At 49.8% G+C, this 19752-nt stretch overlaps 1 protein-coding gene across 6 annotated transcripts in view; it reads left to right on the top strand.

Moving 5' to 3' along the window:
* Nucleotides 1-19752, top strand: part of grip1 (glutamate receptor interacting protein 1) — a 47238-nt gene that overhangs the window by 8777 nt on the left and 18709 nt on the right. For 2 of the 6 annotated variants that reach the window (XM_086201592.1, XM_086201593.1), the window contains exons 2-3: nucleotides 17561-17641; nucleotides 19498-19633. In XM_086201592.1, the coding sequence (XP_086057718.1) occupies nucleotides 17561-17641; nucleotides 19498-19633 (217 nt within the window). Of the gene's footprint in view, nucleotides 1-2739; nucleotides 3376-14130; nucleotides 14353-17560; nucleotides 17642-19497; nucleotides 19634-19752 lie in introns of those variants that run through there. The other 4 variants (XM_086201594.1, XM_086201589.1, XM_086201590.1 and 1 more) reach the window with 4 other exon arrangements.

The raw sequence follows: 19752 nt of genomic DNA, 5'->3' as shown, positions 1-19752 counted from the left end.
GGTCAGTCACTTGTCCGTCCATTAGGAACATAGATTCGCCCTCATGTCTCTTTGTTCTGTTGGTTTCTAGGTCTTTCTGTCTGTTTCAGCGCCCCTCAGGCGTTATCAATCATCGGCCTGTCTGCCCTGGTGAATCATGGGTAATTCTTAGCCTGACTCTGACCTCAGATGTGTCTTGTATTTAGTTTTCCCTCCTGAATGCAGTTGATGTCTTTAAAGGCTGTGGTTCCTGAGACTGACCAGCAGGAGGAGCAAGCGGATAAACTGTATGTGTGTGTGTGTGTGTGTGTGTGTGTGTGTGTGTGTGTGTGTGAGTGAGTGAGTGAGTGAGGAGCATGGAGAAAACGATTAACAAACACATTCAAACACACACACTCATGACAACGAGGCGTCCAATCGTGTTAGAGAGCAGCGGAGGCCTGAGAGCGATATGCAAATGAAGCGCCATCTCTCATTTTTAGCAGCAACGCTCTCTCCTCCTGTGTCGCTGTCAGCAGACGTGATTCGCCCATCTGCTGGACTGTCAGGTCTGTCAGAGTCGAGTGTTGTTGAGGAAGCTCACGGGGCATTGAAGCCCACAGGGGTGTCTGACAGGTGAGGGAGGCATGACTCAGCCAGCAACTCAGCCCACCACCTCAAGCTGTATGAGAGCAGTTACCGGCCATTTTTACACACTGATGTAGACTTTGTTTTTGTCCCAGAGAGCAAATGACATCTAGCGGCGAACTTTTATGCTCCTAGATGGCGAACGACGATCACGGCGATGAGTTGAAGGCTGATGGGTTCATGCGCACCCATGGCGGTTTGTTATCAATGAAACGGGGAATTTCTTGTTATTGTTTTACTGCTGAGGTTTAGCATCTGAAGTAGAATCCACTGACATGGACGTCTCCTCAGGTACAGCGCCTGCACAGTAGAGGCGCGAGGACAACCCGTAAAGATGTTAGCAGCCACCAAAATACCTCATTATTTCCTGTTGGGCTACAAAATTTCTCATGTCCAGCAGTGTCTGACATGATAACTTCCTGTTGAAATACATCATACTTCATCCCTGACATGCTAACTTCCTGTTGGACTACAAAAATACCTCATCCCTGACATGCTAACTTCCTGTTGGACTGCAAAAATACCTCATCCCTGTCATGCTAACTTCCCGTTGGACTACAAAAATACCTCATCCCTGACATGCTAACTTCCTGTTGGACTACAAAAATACCTCATCCCTGACATGCTAACTTCCTGTTGGACTACAAAAATACCTCATTCCTGACATGCTAACTTCCTGTTGGACTACAAAAATACATCATTCCTGACATGCTTACCTCCTGTTGGACTACAAAAGTACCTCACCCCTCTCCTAGTTGGCCAGATGGGGTCAGGTGCAGGCTTTTTTCTGGATTTTTATGGTTTTTAAACAGCTGTGTCTTCTGCAGGGTCATGTGACCTGGGAGTGAACATCTGGCCCCGGTACTGCCCGGGCCAGATGTTGGCAGGTGTCTGGGGCCGGCGGGAGGAGGTTTCCTCTCCCAGAGCAGCAGCTCATCTAGCAGACGTTAATAATCAACCACATTCCTGAACGTGGCAGCCGAACTAAAGCCTGTTAGGATCTTTTCTTGTCGTCAAGGACAGATGATGGTGTGTGTGTGTGTGTGTGTGTGTGTGTGTGTGTGTGTGTGTGTGTGTGTGTGTGTGTGTATGTGTGTGAAAGTGCACTGCCGTCCGTCATGTTCCTGTCCGTGGGGCAGCTAGGATAATGTCAGCCCTGAACGCTGCCAGGACACGACAGGGGTCAGAGGTCAACACTCACACACACATTAAACATAGCCTCAACTGTCACTGTGCACCCAACAGACCACATGTCAATCAGTATGTGTCTGTCTCGAAGGTCAGAGTTCAGAGATCTGGTTTGTGTGTGTGTGTGTGTGCCAGGCCACTGTGGTAGGGTCAGCTGTCTGAACAGGTGAGCAGCAGCGTTGCGTGATCTTGTCGTTCCTCTGCGTTGGCGTCCTAATGTTGCTAATTTCTCCTCCCTGCTGCTGCAAGGCCACAAATGGAAGATCTGCTTCTCTCAGCTTGGCTCAGGTTTGAACAGGGCGCTGGATTCTTTCCTGCTCTGAACACAAGGGGGCAGCATGGCTCCTTGTGAGTGTCAGACTTCTACCAGCTGCATCAATGCTTCACCATCAACTTTGCAATCAAGTTTAAACTCTATGCTCCTCCTCCTTTCTCCTCTCCTTTCCTCCTCCCCCTCTTCTCTTTTTGGCTCTGTTCCTTGTCCCATCTACTCCTCCCTTTACCTCCCCACCTCTTTTTCCTCCTCTTTCCCTCCTTTCCTCTCCCTCTCCTTTTCTCCTCTGTCTGTTGTCACCTCTGTTCTTCTCTTTTCACCCCATCAATGCTGTCCTCTCTTCTTCTCTCTTCCTCTCCTCCTCATCTTCACTCCTATACGCTTTTTTGCCATCTCCTCTTATCTTTTTGCCTTCTCTCACCCTTCTGCTTCTGTCCTCTCCTCATCACCCCATCTTCTCCCCTGCCCCCCCTCACCTCCCCCTCTTTTCAGCCTCCTCTCCCCCCAGTCTTCAGTTACCGACCTCTCTGGAATTCACACACACTGATTCCACGCCTCAGGAGCTCTCCCCTCCCCCTGACTGGAATGAAGTGTGTGTGAACAAGGAGGAAGGTAGGAAAGAAACACGCAAATGAAGGAGGGAAGGAGAGAAAGGGAGCAGCAGCACAAAGGAAGGAAGGGCAGATGAAGGAGGAGAGGAGGCAACAAAGGAAGCTCATCTTGTCTCTGCTGACTCTTCAAGTGCACATTTCCAGTGTGCACACACTCGATGGGAGATGGATGAGTGTGTGTGTGTGTGTGTGTGTGTGTGTGTGTGTGTGTGTGTGTGTGTGTGTGTGTGTGAATTAGCTGCATGCTCTGTGATTGGCTGAACTCGGCGAGATGCACCAACAGCAAAGAAGCTGAGAACAGAGGAGGAGAGGGAGGCTGCAGTAGCAGCAGGAATACAAAGAGAGTGTGTATGTGAGGATGTGTGTGTATATGTGTGTGTGTTTCAAACTGGCTAATGTGAGTGTGATATTCAGAGGTGTGTGTGTGTGTGTGTGCGCGCGCGCGCGTAGGGGCAAGAAGAAACCCGATCTCTTTGTGTGGAATGACACTTCCTGTTAGCTGGCGGGGTTATTAGGCTGACTGTTAGCGTGGTCCGGTCCGGACTTGGTCGGTGCTGCTGATGGAGCGGTTTCTGGCCCTGCTGCGCTTGCTGGGCAGGAGGAGGCGAGGGAGGAGGTACCGGGCCGACGACGACTACCAGGAAGGCTACGAAGACGTTTACTACTACACCAGCAAGTACAACACACACCTATTGAGTGAGTGAGAGATGCTTGCTCGTCCTGCTGGAGGAGCTTATCAACAGATTAGTGTGTGTGTGTGTGTGTGTGTGTGTGTGTGTGTGTGTGTGTGTGTGTGTGTGTGTGTGTGTGCTGTAGCTGAGCAGCGACCTTCATCCATAATAAAAGACTGTACACAGAGTCAGGTATCCAGGTGATGGGGTCAGGTGGTTTGTGAGTAATTACAGGGGGAGGGCGTGTTGGTAGATGACAGGAATGCGAGGACGCCGTGCTGCTCCGTCCGGCTGGAAAAATGCTGCTGGTGACTCCGGTTTGTCAAATCTTCTGTGTGGCGGTTGAACTCCAGCTGGATGCTCACGTGTGACTCTCCCATAGGTGTTTGCAATGTGAAGCTCAGGATTAATGAGTCACTCTGCGCGGCTGCTGGGCCGCAGACGCTTCTGTCTGATGGAGGTTGTCAATTAAAAACTACTTTGAAAACTCCAACGAAGTCTACAGGAAGTTGTTGCAGCAGGCGTGTGTCTCGCTCAGCACCTCCACTCACTCGCGCGTGAATAACGAGGGTTAGGGTTTCGACAGCAGAAAGAGCTGATCAGGTTCACTACGTTCATGTTCGCTCATTTCATGGCTCTTGTAAGTGGCTGTTTTCTGGAGCTGATAGTTTCAGAGACACAAAAGGAGCATTTAAGATCTTAAATTAGGATTAGGACCAGAGGAGGGCTGCTTCAGAGGGAACCGGTCCAGATCTCATGCGGCGGTTAAATTTAGCTCTGTTGTGTCAGACAAAGAAGAGATCTCATATTGAGTTTCCCTTTCATCTGGCCAGTTTTAATCCTTATTCTGCGTTTGTTTGTTGGAGCTTTGTTACCACTTGAAAAGTTAATAAAAGAAGAAGATGTGAATTGAATTCACATCTTTTTGTTGTTTAACATTAGAACTGTTGAATAAGTCATTTACTGAGTCTGTGCAAGGCAGGACACAGAATCAGAGAGAGGAAATTGGGTCATGTGACACCCACTCATATGAGAGCAGACATGTCAACAAAAAGAAGACAAACGCAGAGTAAACCGCTAGAGACCTGAAACCAGGAGTGTGGTTCCAGCAGCTGGAGATATCAGCAGGTTCAGGTCTACATCAGATCCACCAGTAAACACCAGAGCAGTGGATGCTGGAGGTTCAATTCTACATCAGATCCACCAGTAAACACCAGACTGGTGGATGGTGGAGGTTCAGTTCTACATCAGATCCACCAGTAAACACCAGAGCAGTGGATGCTGGAGGTTCAATTCTACATCAGATCCACCAGTAAACACCAGACCGGTGGATGTTGGAGGTTCAGTTCTACATCAGATCCACCAGTAAACACCAGACTGGTGGATGGTGGAGGTTCAGTTCTACATCAGATCCACCAGTAAACACCAGACCGGTGGATGTTGGAGGTTCAGTTCTACATCAGATCCACCAGTAAACACCAGACTGGTGGATGTTGGAGGTTCAGGTCTACATCAGATCCACCAGTAAACACCAGACTGGTGGATGGTGGAGGTTCAGGTCTACATCAGATCCACCAGTAAACACCAGACTGGTGGATGGTGGAGGTTCAGTTCTACATCAGATCCACCAGTAAACACCAGACCGGTGGATGGTGGAGGTTCAGTTCTACATCAGATCCACCAGTAAACACCAGACCGGTGGATGGTGGAGGTTCAGTTCTACATCAGATCCACCAGTAAACACCAGACTGGTGGATGGTGGAGGTTCAGGTCTACATCAGATCCACCAGTAAACACCAGACTGGTGGATGGTGGAGGTTCAGTTCTACATCAGATCCACCAGTAAACACCAGACTGGTGGATGGTGGAGGTTCAGGTCTACATCAGATCCACCAGTAAACACCAGACTGGTGGATGGTGGAGGTTCAGTTCTACATCAGATCCACCAGTAAACACCAGACCGGTAGATGGTGGAGGTTCAGTTCTACATCAGATCCACCAGTAAACACCAGACCGGTGGATGTTGGAGGTTCAGTTCTACATCAGATCCACCAGTAAACACCAGACTGGTGGATGTTGGAGGTTCAGTTCTACATCAGATCCACCAGTAAACACCAGACTGGTGGATGGTGGAGGTTCAGTTCTACATCAGATCCACCAGTAAACACCAGACTGGTGGATGTTGGAGGTTCAGTTCTACATCAGATCCACCAGTAAACACCAGACTGGTGGATGGTGGAGGTTCAGTTCTACATCAGATCCACCAGTAAACACCAGATTAACCTGGTCCCCTCTTGATGTCTTTGGACTGTGGAGGAAGCTGGAGTACCAGAGAGAACCCAGCAGGAACAGGGAGAACATGGAGACTCACCCAGAAAGACCCCGTGCTGCAGCCGGGGCTCCACCCACAACCTTCTTGCTGGGGGGCCACAGGGAGGACCACTGGAACAAACAGACTTTTAAAAATTTTAATCAATAGATAATATAGATACTTTTTTGACTGCATGCAGCTTTTATTGCAGTTTGATACTCCACTACCCAGCAGCCCCAGTGGTCTTTGACAAAGAGAAGATTTCTGCGCAGTAAAGAATGAATGGATGCAGTCTGGTGATGTCATTCTGCTGATGGCAGCGGTGTCAGAGTGAAGCTAATAGGGGGTAGAGACGGAAGCCCTCTGATTGGTCCTTTCCCCTGACAGTGGTTCTAGTGGTCGACGTCTCAACATGTTACATCTTGTAGCTCTGGGTTGTTTTCCATAAATTCTCCAGTATCCAGTCACTCATCACCCCCCCCGCCCGCCCCCCTCACCCCCCCCAGCATCAGTGGCGTTTATCTGTTTGAATGTCTGCAGAGCTACAACGAGATTGTTGTGGGTAAACTTTGCTTTTCATCCCTGAGGAAGAATCTCCATCAGGAGTTGAAGTCAAACTTCGCTTGACTGTTTACACTGATGAAAGCGTTTGTGTGAGGGCTCGGAGCCGCGGCCGAGGGCGCCGTGTGTTTCAGGCTAAACGGAGATCATCTGGATTAAGTCAGCAAAAGTTGTCGAGGTGTTTGACTGCTAATGAGGTTTTTAAAGATCCACATTTGTGAGGGAACGAATGGGTTTTCATTCGAGGAACTTCTTTATTCTTCTGTAACAAATAACTGGAATAGTGTGTGTGTGTGTGCGTGCGTGTGTGTGTGTGTGTGTGTGTGTGTGTGTGTGTGTGTGTGTGTGAGAGCTGCCAAGAGACATTTTTTGCAGCTACCAGCTTTGTGTGTGTTAGTGTGTGTCTGTGTCTGTATGTGCGTGTATGTTTAGCACGGCGTGTGATTATATTTGAAGGCAATTCAAGGTTGGTTGACTGGATAACCCGGAGACACGCACATGCAAACACACACACACATGCACATGCAAACACACACACACACACAACCACTCAGGACCTTGTTTGTTGGTTCTCCTTGAGTCTAGATTTTATTCAGCCTAGTTTAGCCTTTTTTAAGCTGGTTGGGTGCATCGAAGAAAGACAAACGCCATGTCGTGGTCACCCGTCCACCGGATACGTGATGGAACCTCCTGGTTTTAACTGTGCTGTTAACGGAACCGTGTTATAATGTAGCTCAAGAGATACGGTTCTCCACTGACAGCAAAATTGAGGCCTGCTGCTGTTTGCAGCTGTGTGTTGATGTGATGCTCTTCCCTCCGCTGCTGAGAGGATGTGTGTGTTGTAGGGAAAGGATGTACCAAAAAAAACAACAACATGGCACTGGAACTGCAGGCACCCACCCGTTCTCGCTGCTCGCTGAGGGTGAAGTAACCACCTGCGCGTGGGTGGGTGTTTCCCCACCAATTGTACACGTTAATAAGTGTTTCCAGTCAAAACAAGTCTTAAAGCAGCCAGTTGACCTTCCTGTCCTGTCGGAGCCTCCATCAGCAGATTTGTTGTCAAATGTGTTGACAACCATTGGCTCTCCCAGCCACGCCTACGGTCAATTTAGAGTCTGGATTAACCTGGTCCCTCTTGATGTCTTTGGACTGTGGAGGAAGCTGGAGTACCAGAGAGAACCCAGCAGGAACAGGGAGAACATGGAGACTCACCCAGAAAGACCCCGTGCTGCAGCCGGGGCTCCACCCACAACCTTCTTGCTGGGGGCCACAGTGAGGACCACTGCTCCACCCACAACCTTCTTGATGGGGGCCACAGGGAGGACCACTGCTCCACCGGGCCGCCCCACAGATACGTCGTTCCGGCGAACATGTTTTCCAGTATGTCCGATTTAAAAAACACTTCATTCACAGTACATCAAATCCATAAAACAGTGTCAAAGGTGAGTTGATAGACGTGTTCAGAACCAGCACTCCACCCAAGTTGGTTCAAAATGTGTTGCCTGGATCCCTCGGGCCACGCCTCCCTCCGTGATGTCACCTGTGGCAGCTCTGGAGGCGTCTCCCTCCCGCCTGCGATCTCCCCACAGCACGGCGATGAGCTCATTCCATGTTGCTACATTAGGATGCTTACATTTGCATGGTAATGAGGTGAATGATGTCAGAGCAGTGCGGCACATGGCGGCGGGTGTGTGTTCTGAAGGTTGTTGACACAGAAAAATGTGCAAATTGCCGCTTTAAATAAAGACCTCATTAGCATAACAGGCGCTTTGCTCAACATGGTGGAGACTAACGAGGGACGGGGGTGCAGGGGCTCAGCTCTTTGCTTTGTGTGTAGTGAATCAGATTCTGGTCATTTGAGGGAGGAAAGAACACAATATGGTGGAAGCAGAGCGCAGCGTTGTTGGCTGTCAGAAACTACGCGTGGCCATTTTTAAACCACCACCTTGTGCGAATGTGTGAGACTCTGCTGGCGTCCACGTCCTCCTCTCACTGGGATTGGATCCCACATTTCCAGATTCTCTGGAGGCGTCGCTCCTCTTGGCTGCTTTATCTTAAGTGAAAACACACAGGAGCAGGTTCGTCTTAATTACTCGGCAGGTCTGGTGGGATTCAGAGCTCTTTCGCCTCGTTATTCCGATGTGATGTTTAATTAGTCCTATTAAAGTTCTACTTTTCTTTCCAAACTCAAGCATCCAGAAATGCAGATCCAACTCTTCTGTGTGAACAGCAGCACTTCTAGATCAGTTGTACCTTTTACTGCAGGGTCCTTCATCACTTCTTCCAGAATGCAGGTCCAGGTCGTCAGGTGTCAGCTCAAGACTGATCAGTGAGTACTTGGAAGACAAAATACACTTTCGGTTGAAGTATTGCTCTGTTGACGTGTGGTCAAAGAGAGGGGCGGAGCTTCGACCATGCAGGAGGCGGGGATTGGCAAAAAATAATGGCGCTGCAAAATCATTGACTAGTTCATGACCTCTTTTAATTTGACCCTGAGTACTGGAGCTGACCCGCAGTCTCAGTCACATGACAAACGCATCATCAACATGTCTGCTCCCTCGCCATGACCTGCATGGTTCTACCACTGGCTGCTTATGTCAGCTGGACTGGTCCCGGCGCTCTGTGGTGCAGCTGTGTTCAGGGTTGCAGCTGATGTGACGGTTTGTGTCCTGGGCTGGTTGATTACAGAGCCGCCGCGTTGTCCCATCTGCTCTTCGCACTCTGAGACGTTGTCAGTCTGACTGACTTTTAGCACTAATTAAAGGTTTACACATCCTCCCTCTTCTTCTCTGGAAGATGTTATTAACACTTGCTCTGTGTGTGTGTGTTCGTGCGTGCGTGCGTGCGTGCGTGCGTGCGTGCGTGCGTGTGTGTGTGTGAGTGAGTGTGAGCAAGCTTACATAAGGAGATGTCATGGTGACTCAAACCCATGTGTTTAACTTTCGGGGGTGGGTCTCACACACACACACACACACACACTGTTATCCTAGTTATTCTGAAGAGCTGGAGGCCATGATGTTAGCCGCTCTGATGTTAGCCGCTACGGTGCGTGTCAGGGCTGTGATGTTAGCCGCTCTGATGTTAGCTGCTATGGTGCGTGTCAGGGCTGTGATGTTAGCCGCTCTGATGTTAGCCGCTACGGTGCGTGTCAGGGATGTGATGTTAGCCGCTCTGATGTTAGCCGCTCTGATGTTAGCCGCTACGGTGCGTGTCAGGGATGTGATGTTAGCCGCTCTGATGTTAGCCGCTACGGTGCGTGTCAGGGCTGTGATGTTAGCCGCTCTGATGTTAGCCGCTACGGTGCGTGTCAGGGATGTGATGTTAGCCGCTCTGATGTTAGCCGCTCTGATGTTAGCCACTACGGTACGTGTCAGGGATGTGATGTTAGCCGCTCTGATGTTAGCCGCTCTGATGTTAGCCGCTACAGTACGTGTCAGGGATGTGATGTTAGCCGCTCTGATATAAGCCTCTACGGTGCGTGTCAGGGATGTGATGTTAGCCGCTCTGATGTTAGCCGCTACGGTGCGTGTCAGGGCTGTGATGTTAGCCGCTCTGATGTTAGCCGCTACGGTGCGTGTCAGGGCTGTGATGTTAGCCGCTCTGATGTTAGCCGCTACGGTGCGTGTCAGGGATGTGATGTTAGCCGCTCTGATGTTAGCCGCTCTGATGTTAGCCACTACGGTACGTGTCAGGGATGTGATGTTAGCGGCTCTGATGTTAGCCGCTACGGTGCGTGTCAGGGCTGTGATGTTAGCCGCTCTGATGTTAGCCGCTACGGTGCGTGTCAGGGATGTGATGTTAGCCGCTCTGATGTTAGCCGCTCTGATGTTAGCCACTCTGATGTTAGCCGCTACAGTACGTGTCAGGGATGTGATGTTAGCCGCTCTGATATAAGCCTCTACGGTGCGTGTCAGGGATGTGATGTTAGCCGCTCTGATGTTAGCCGCTACGGTGCGTGTCAGGGCTGTGATGTTAGCCGCTCTGATGTTAGCCGCTACGGTGCGTGTCAGGGCTGTGATGTTAGCCGCTCTGATGTTAGCCGCTACGGTGCGTGTCAGGGATGTGATGTTAGCCGCTCTGATGTTAGCCGCTGGGGTACGTGTCAGGGATGTGATGTTAGCCGCTCTGATGTTAGCCGCTGGGGTACGTGTCAGGGATGTGATGTTAGCCGCTCTGATGTTAGCCGCTACGGTGCGTGTCAGGGATGTGATGTTAGCCGCTCTGATGTTAGCCGCTACGGTGCGTGTCAGGGATGTGATGTTAGCCGCTCTGATGTTAGCCGCTCTGATGTTAGCCACTACGGTACGTGTCAGGGATGTGATGTTAGCCGCTCTGATGTTAGCCGCTCTGATGTTAGCCGCTACAGTACGTGTCAGGGATGTGATGTTAGCCGCTCTGATATAAGCCTCTACGGTGCGTGTCAGGGATGTGATGTTAGCCGCTCTGATGTTAGCCGCTACGGTGCGTGTCAGGGCTGTGATGTTAGCCGCTCTGATGTTAGCCGCTACGGTGCGTGTCAGGGCTGTGATGTTAGCCGCTCTGATGTTAGCCGCTACGGTGCGTGTCAGGGATGTGATGTTAGCCGCTCTGATGTTAGCCGCTCTGATGTTAGCCACTACGGTACGTGTCAGGGATGTGATGTTAGCGGCTCTGATGTTAGCCGCTACGGTGCGTGTCAGGGCTGTGATGTTAGCCGCTCTGATGTTAGCCGCTACGGTGCGTGTCAGGGATGTGATGTTAGCCGCTCTGATGTTAGCCGCTCTGATGTTAGCCGCTACAGTACGTGTCAGGGATGTGATGTTAGCCGCTCTGATATAAGCCTCTACGGTGCATGTCAGGGATGTGATGTTAGCCGCTCTGATGTTAGCCGCTACGGTGCGTGTCAGGGCTGTGATGTTAGCCGCTCTGATGTTAGCCGCTACGGTGCGTGTCAGGGCTGTGATGTTAGCCGCTCTGATGTTAGCCGCTACGGTGCGTGTCAGGGATGTGATGTTAGCCGCTCTGATGTTAGCCGCTGGGGTACGTGTCAGGGATGTGATGTTAGCCGCTCTGATGTTAGCCGCTGGGGTACGTGTCAGGGATGTGATGTTAGCCGCTCTGATGTTAGCCGCTACGGTGCGTGTCAGGGATGTGATGTTAGCCGCTCTGATGTTAGCCGCTGGGGTACGTGTCAGGGATGTGATGTTAGCCGCTCTGATGTTAGCCGCTACGGTGCGTGTCAGGGATGTGATGTTTCGGGGACAGTTAACATAGAAACTCAAAATGTTAGAACTCTGCTTGCGTTGTTTCTTCAGGGCTACTTCATAGACAGCGAGGTTGGTTAGTGAACGGCCCACCTCGCGCTCCACAACCCCTTCACACCAGACCCCAGACACTTGAACTCCTCCGAGGGAGGGGCTTCGCTTCAATCTGGAAAAAATCACAACAAAACCAAGTGAAGTCTAACGTGACGTTGTTGAGTCAGAGATGGAGGCTCGGCAGTGGCTGTGACTGATCAACATCACCGAGTCCACGTGGACGTCCACGCAGCCCTGACGGTTGGTGTTAGGAGGTCAGTGTGTGTGTGTGCGTGTGTGTGCGCGCGCGCCTGTGTGTTCTTTCATCTCACCAAACCACTCTTTGTACATTTCGGGGTTGCTGGCTCTCTTCAATTATTCATCAGCTTGTTTCCATGGTAACAGCTGCAGCGGTGTGTGTGTGTGTGTTTGGGGGTGCTTTGACAGCAGGAGGATGGGCCTCATCAGCTCGTCTTACTGTATTATTACATGTGATGTGTATGCGGGGACGTCTGTCAGACCTCTGCTCCAGGCGCTCGAGTACAAACACAAGTACTACTGTCAGCAACTACTCCCAAACTTCTGTTCATGTTTCTACCACATTGAGGAATGAAGGATGAGCAGTAGTTTGAAGTAGTAGTAGTAGAAGTGGTAGTAGTAAAATCATATGATGTGTTCAAGGATACTTTTGAAGTAGAAATCACATCCTCTTGACTTGTGTGGTCACCAGCAGCTCTGATGGTGTGTGTCTGTGTATTCCTGATCCAACTGAACGGTGGATAAATGTCGGTCACCTCTCTAACGTAACGTTGTGTAACCGTGTTGCCGAGGCTTGCCCTAAGTGTTGTGGTATTCAGCTTGGTTGTCGTCTTCAAACATGTTGTTTTACATTTTATCCACACGGATGTAAACTTTGGGTGGAGTAGTCTTCATCTCACTGCTGGTGTTGGTTTCTGTCTCTTTGACCACGACTCACTGAAGTATTCTGGATTCATAGTTGCACCCATATTGTGAGCTTTATGGTAAATTCATTGTTCTCATATGGCAACAAACAGTGTTGCCACACACACACAGACAAACACACTCTTGTGCAATGATTCCAGGCTGTCTCCACCAGGGGGCGTGGCAGCCTCAGAGAGCAGCAGAGACGAGGGTTGCCCAGCAGGGGCAGCGCAGATCAGTTCAGCTCAGAATACCTGAGGACCCCCCCCTCTTTCTATGGCATCATAGGTGGTGGTGTGATCAGCGCTGACCTGTCGAGACAGAGAGAGAGAGTGAGACAGAGAGTGAGACACACGAGAGAGAGAGAGTGTTAATACCTCTACTACACACACTCCCTGATGGTAATCCAAGATAATCTGCTGCTGGGACACTGACCTACATGTCTGACCACTTCACTACCTGCTGCTGAGACCACGCCCTCTGGTGATGTCACTCAACTATTTTTTACTGGGCAGGAGAACATATTTCCCTCCTGCACACAGGCTGGCACCTGTAGGACCCATGAAGTCACAGACTCTTCAATGCTCCTCCCTCATGAAAAGAGTGAGACAAAGGTGACTTTAACAGGTTGAGAGGATGCATCCATGGTCGCACCAGACGCCATGGAGACGAGGTCGCTGCGGTGGTGACCACCATGCATTCACAGAATATTAGGACACGCAGATTTGTAGCAGTTCACGTTTGTGTGTATCTGGTGATGCAACACACTGATACACATTCACACACCCACAGTACACATTTGCGAGTACTTCTGCTTCTATAAAGCCTCTTATCAGGTGGTACTTCAGTGGTTTAATTTGCAAGTATATTCAAAAACCCTTATACACTTTGATGTTTCATAAAACTATCATGTACACTTTAAAAAATATACAATAGTTATGTAATATTGCAGTACTAATCATAATCATTTGTAATCCAGTATAAATACAACCTAGTAATAGTAACCATAGTTATAATGAACCTCATTGCCCTATAAAGTAGCAACCGAAAGTGCTCGACAGCAAAGAGAGGAACAGCAGGAACATGTCAAGAGAACATTAAAATCATGTGGCATCAGAACCAGAGGAAATATCTCAGGAGGGAACCCAGAAAGCGTAAAGGAACCGATTCAGGTTCACTGCTGCTCCGGCCCCCAGCATGAGAGATTCAGGTGCTGCTGATACAAGCACAGCTCTGATACGAATGCAGCCATAGTAATCCTGGTACCCTGCTAAAATACTAGTATGTGTATGAGTACTACAACAACACATCCTGTAGAAGTGCAGTGGTTGGTGCTGGTTCTGATGAAGACCAGGACGTGAGCCTGACGGGATTTATCAAGGTTTCACTGCCAGATTGACATTTTCCTCTCTCCGGACGCCTCAGTCCGTTTGCCGTCCGTCCTTGGCTCTTTAATCTCAGCCCTCCCTCCGTCCAGCTGCACGGAAACAGCAGCCTCTCTTCTCTCCATCATCCCTCCATCATCCCCCTCCTTCCGCTCCTCTTCATCCTCCCATCTGCGCAGACTCTGCCTCCCTCCTCCTCCTCCTCCTCCTCCTCCTCTGCTGCCTCATTTTATGGCGGCTTCACATCTGCAGCTCCCCCCTCGCTCTGTCTCTCTCTCTCTCTCTCTCTGTCTCTCTCCTCCCCTCTCCCTCGTTCGCCTCACGAAGCGTCTGGATGATGGTTTCTGTTTGAGGTTGTCCGCCAGTTGCCTGCTCAGAGAGGAGGAGGAGGAGGAAGAAGACGAAGGTGTAGTTTGTGGTGGCTGCATCTGCATGGCGCTGGGGGGGAGGCGCTGCTCGGCTTGGCTTCACCATGATCGCCGTGTCGTTTAAATGTCGCTGCCAGATCCTGCGCAGAGTGAACAAAGGTAGAGAGAGAGAGAGATGGAAGGTTACAGGCATGTTTGGATCACGCATGTTGGTCGAGCGTGATTTGATGGAAACTGCTGACATTGAGAGAGCAGGCGGGTTATGACCAACGCCAGCTGTGTGTGCGTGTGTGTGTGTGTGTAAGTGCATGTGCGTGTGTGTGTATGTGTGTGTGTTGAAAATGATGGATTCATTCAGTCGACTGCTGCAGGTGCTGTTGGGAGGGAGGGAGGGAGAGAGATGGCATCTTCCTTTGCTAAATGTAATATTCATAGTGTGTATTATCGGGGGAGACGGAGTAGAAACCAGGGCTGATGGTGTGTGTGTGTGTGTGTGTGTGTGTTCTGTCCTCAGATGAGAGGCTTGCTCGAGTTTTAGTTTGAAGCTTCAGGTGTTTGTTTTTCCTCCTGTTGACGAGATGATTCAGACTCTTGAACCCAACTTAGGCGCTCGCCTCCGTCCGCTGGTACTCTGAAAATGCAGTATTACGGTTTAATAAGGGGACTCAGTATATTTGCATATTTCCTGTATTTTTTGCACTTGGCTGTTATTAGAATTTTGCATTTTCTGATTCATGCCTAGAAGAGGAGCCCTACCGTCAACCTCGACTGGGCTGCAGTAACCCAACTGCTTTTTCTAAATAAAACAGTCTCTTAAATCAAACTGATACAGCACTTTACTGACAGTGTATTCTTTCTTTCAAGTACTCACTAAGAGTTTTCATCATTTTCCCTCCTGCATTAGTTTTTAGTGACTCCAGACTGCAGGAAGAGCCAGCCATGTATGTTTAGCTTGAAGCTAACAACAGCTAAACTGTCCACAAACGCCTGGTCACCGCCTCTCCAGGGGGTCTGGTGGAGTCCAGGTCTCCTTGATCCTGACGGAGCGTCAGTCACTTCCTGTGCTGTGCTCGTTCGAGGCGGCGCCGAACGTCTCCACACCAGAATCACAACCAAGTGTGGGAGCAGTAGAATCACACTTGAACATCATTGGAATGTTGGTGTTGTTGAGCCATGAGTTGAAACATTGACACGTTCTGAAAAACAAAACTCAGCGTGAAGAACATTGAGTGTGTAGTCACAGCTCAGGTTGTTGTACTTCAGATATTCAAGTACTGTCCCTCCAGAGGCCAATCATCATTAGAGGAATCGATGCATGAGGCTGTTGGATCAATGGAGGATTTTAGGAAGCTCCAGTTAATCTTGAAGAGAATTTGTGGCTCCTTGATTCAAATTTTCAGTCTCTTTGATGTGATTTCTAGGGTCCCGCGTCGGGCCGGCGCCGGGGCCGATGAATGACTGCCGTGGTTCTTGTTGGACGGGTCGTGTGATGACTCGTGTGTGGCTTGTTTCTGGGTTTCCTGACAAACTTACCAACATCCACTAAAATCAGCGTTTCTGTAGCAGATAGAAACATGAAGTAAAAACTTGATGAGATTCTCATTTGTGTCATTAAATGATATTTCTGCAAAACTCCCAGACAATAATTCATCAAATGCACTCTTGAAGAAGTCCAGTGGGGAGGAGTTTTTGTTTTGTCCCGTCAGACCTCCTGAATGACGGCCATCAATATTCTGTCGTCACCCACATCAGTCCCACATGTATGACACTCGTATGTTGTAGCTGCGACAGGTAGCGTGGTCAGTCTCTGACGTGGTGGTCAGCGTCACCATCTTTGTAGTTTGCTGACGTTTCCTCCCTTTGGCTGCTGTGTGTCGAGTGTTTTGGGAGGTTTTACACTCCTACTAATGTGTATTCATTAAAGATGGAACATCAGTGTGTCACTGCGGATATTTAATGGACGAGTTCAAACACATCTCAGCTGGTGGCTGCAGAGCAGAGCAGATGTTTGCTGGAATTAAATCCATCTTCATTGGAACTCCAAGATTCGTGCGACCCAGTTCCAGACTGGTGTGTGAGTCCTGTTACAGGTCTGATCTTGCCAACAGGAGTCAGAGGCCATCCGGCTCCTTCTGAACAGGAAGCACCACTGAAGGGGTTAGGGTTAGCATGTAGCATTAGCTAGCTTCCTTTGAGCCAGTTAGCCCGCTGTCATCTCCACCTCGGTCGCCTGCCTCCATCAACCTCATCACCGCCCTCTTCGTCTCGTGACGTCCTTCAAATGTGGGGGAGTTTGTCACAGGAAACCAGCAGCGCAGCTCGCCGTGCGCCACTTCTCCACTCTTATATAATTACATGAGCGTCACAATTACCGTCGAACCGTGAACTGACGTTTCTGGTCAGTGGAGGGATGAAGCGTCTCGCCCCTCCTCCTCACTCATCTTCTACAAACTAAACCTTCACTGTGACATCACCAAATGTATCACAATAATTTCTCAGATGATGGATATTGTATATTAAATATGTAGCTGTCCTACATTTTATCAGTGCTGTGAGTCTGAGCTCAGCTGCCAGAATCACACAAAAGAGAAGCAGGACAGACTAGATGTAGAGCAGATTAGAATAGACCCCAGCACGCCAGCGAGCGGGAAAGGGAGCTGACGGGAGACCAGAATGCAGCACACTTGACTCTGAACCGGAGGAGAATAAAGACACGAGTCTGAGCGAGGAAGAGGAGGGTCGCCGGGGCCTCAGACGCCTGATTTACACTCAAAACATCTGAGGCTTGATGTGGTAGCAGCTCCTCTGGTGTTGCCTTCAGGGACTTTGAGGTTAATTAACTCAAACACAATAGAACAGAAAATATCGAGGCTGAACGATATCTCTGAATGTTCGTAAAACCACAGGGACTCGTGCAGGCACCAGCGTTTCAGCGTGTCCTGGCGCTGGCCCATCTCAATACCAGTGGCATATTTATAAATGTTCCTACGGGCTCAGCGTTGCTGAAGCTCTTCTTCTCTCATGTCAGGGGTGACGAACCAGTAAATATGATTCATGAGCTTTTCCAAATGTTTTCAGACGTAAGAAAAAACACCATGTGATTGAATATCATTAAAAACAGAACCAGACAATGCAGGGAGCCTCAGAACCAGTATGTGAAACTGGTCGAGCATGGACGTGCCTGAGACATGATAGAGCCCCAAAACCAGTTAAAGGAACTGGTGAAGGTTCAGATGCAGCACTGGTGGGGCAACAACAAGCTCATGGATCTAGAAAACCATTCAAGGTTGAATAATGTGTGTGTGTGTGTGTGTGTGTGTGTGTGTGTGTGTGTGTGTGTGTGTGTGTGTGTGTGTGTGTGTTACAGATGAGGGGCCGTACACCAAGCACTCTGCCGGGTCTCGACCTCCAGATGGAGCCCTGGCCATCAGGAGACAAAGTATACCAGGTACTGTCAGGTCATGGTCGTACTGCATCCACACGCATCCCTATAACCACGCTGGCGACTCACGCCGACCTCTGGGACCTGACAAACGTCGGCGAGCTGCCCTGGAAGGTTTGAAACTGCAGACTTATGGAAGCGATGACGCAGCCACGTGTCACATGACTCTTGCCCACAACACCAGTCGCGGTGACACAAATCAGACCAGAATCAACACAACCTGACTGACCCGTAATGACGTGGTGCAGAACTCGTACGGATCCTGGCTCAGGTCTTAGAACTTGAGGTCCAGGTGGACCCTTGTCGTTTACATCAGGGCTCCAGTGTGGAAGAACGTGTGGATGTTGGCTGGCATCTTCTCTCCTCTAATGAGTTCTGTGTGGTTCCACCAGCAGAGCTAATAAACACACTGATGAAGATAACAGCTCTTAAAATAGAACACACACACACACACACACACACACACACACAGAGTTAGCGGATGTTGGCCTGCAGGAAGTTGCATGCAGCAGCAGTTTTATCTCCACCCACCTGGAGCTGGTGGCCTACTTGTGTCTGAATTAGAGAACCAGTGAAGCCGAGGGAGGGAGAGACTGGGAGAGCTCCGGCACCAGTAACACCAAACCGTCCCGTCATGGGAAGCAGCGTCAGACCTTTGGGATAATTTAAAGGAACCAGCAGAGGGGGAGCTTTAGAACAGTTCTGAGGACACAACTGAGACTGAGACAGTAGAAGAACTGTTGAAGCCCCAGAACCAGTAAGAGAACCTGGATGATTTGTTTTAGCCGGAGAAACAAATTCTGAACCACTTTGTGGAACTTGTAATTCTTCAGGACCAAATTAATGAAACAGTTAGAACTTCTGAACCAGTGACAGTAACTGGAGGATGTTGGGAACCAGTTCTGGTTGAGCTCTGGAACCAGTTAATGGACAAGCAGCTGAGAGGGTAGTAGAACTTTGAAAACAGAGATACAAAGCTTGGAACCCTCCGAAGGAACTGGGAAAGCATCTGAATCAGAGGGTGTGGAAGGAGGGAGTGGAACCAGTTCAAACCACTGGTGGAGCTCCTGAACTCATCAGAGCTCTAGAACCAGTTTGAGGGACAGCTTAACCTCTCAGAACCTGACCGGTGACTAATTTAGAACCCTTTTTTTTGTATTTCAACAGAGGATGCATCTCTAGACAAGGGATCTGGTTCAAGCACCTCACTCATCATTTTCTGGTCTAGAACACAGAATCGTCTACATTAGAGTCAGGCTCGGGGGGGGGGGGGCTATCTTGGCCAAGTGGATCTGGTCTTACATGACATCTGATAACAATTAACGGAGCTGGTCCAGGTTTCATGAGCACCGCCACGGTTTGAATGCCAGCTTATTGCTGGGGTAGAGTTAAGAACCAGTTTTTAACTTTGATAAGCCAAAGAACCAACTTCAGGTCCTGGTCCTAGAGCAGCCTTAACCCTCTCTGGTCCAGAACCAAAACATTCAGGTGCGAGACCAAGACAGATGAATTAAAAAGCAGTGATGTCAAAAACCGGGCCAGTGTGGGGTCTGGGTCTCGGCCGCTGGCGTTTTGGGTGGAGGAAGGAGACAAGGGAGGAGACTCGGTCCACTTGGTGCGAGACGTCGTCCTGGACTGAAGCAGGTCTGCCTGCAGTGCCAGGCCCCTCCCTCTGTCCAGTCTTCCCACTGTTAAATATTTCAGGGGTTGGATGAAATATAGACGTACGACAGAATAGAAGATGACTTCTCCTCTGGCTCGTGTCTCTGAGCCAAGGCTGGTGACAGAAGACTGAGATCATGCAGTCAGGCAGGGGGGGCGTGGCGTCGGACAGGTCAGCTGACCCTGTGTCTGTGACGTAGACGAGTTCCGGGGCTGTTCGGTGGTGGAGCTGATGAAGAAGGAGGGGACGACGCTCGGACTGACCGTCTCAGGTGGCATTGACAAGGACGGCAAGCCCCGGGTTTCAAACCTGCGACAGGGAGGCATCGCGGCCAGGTAGCACCGCCGAGTTAATGCTCAGTTAACCACTAGTTAACTAATGTGTGTGTCATGGTTACTGATGTCGTTCCTGTCACAGCCAAGACGACGGAGGCGGCGGGGGGGTTGAAGGAACA

This window comes from Aulostomus chinensis, chromosome 4, assembly GCF_037954235.1.
Source record: "Aulostomus chinensis isolate RoL2024-O1b breed Wild chromosome 4, RoL_Achi_v1.0, whole genome shotgun sequence".
In the NCBI taxonomy this organism is placed as follows: Eukaryota; Metazoa; Chordata; class Actinopteri; order Syngnathiformes; family Aulostomidae; genus Aulostomus; species Aulostomus chinensis.
This window is presented reverse-complemented; position numbering and strand designations above follow the sequence as displayed.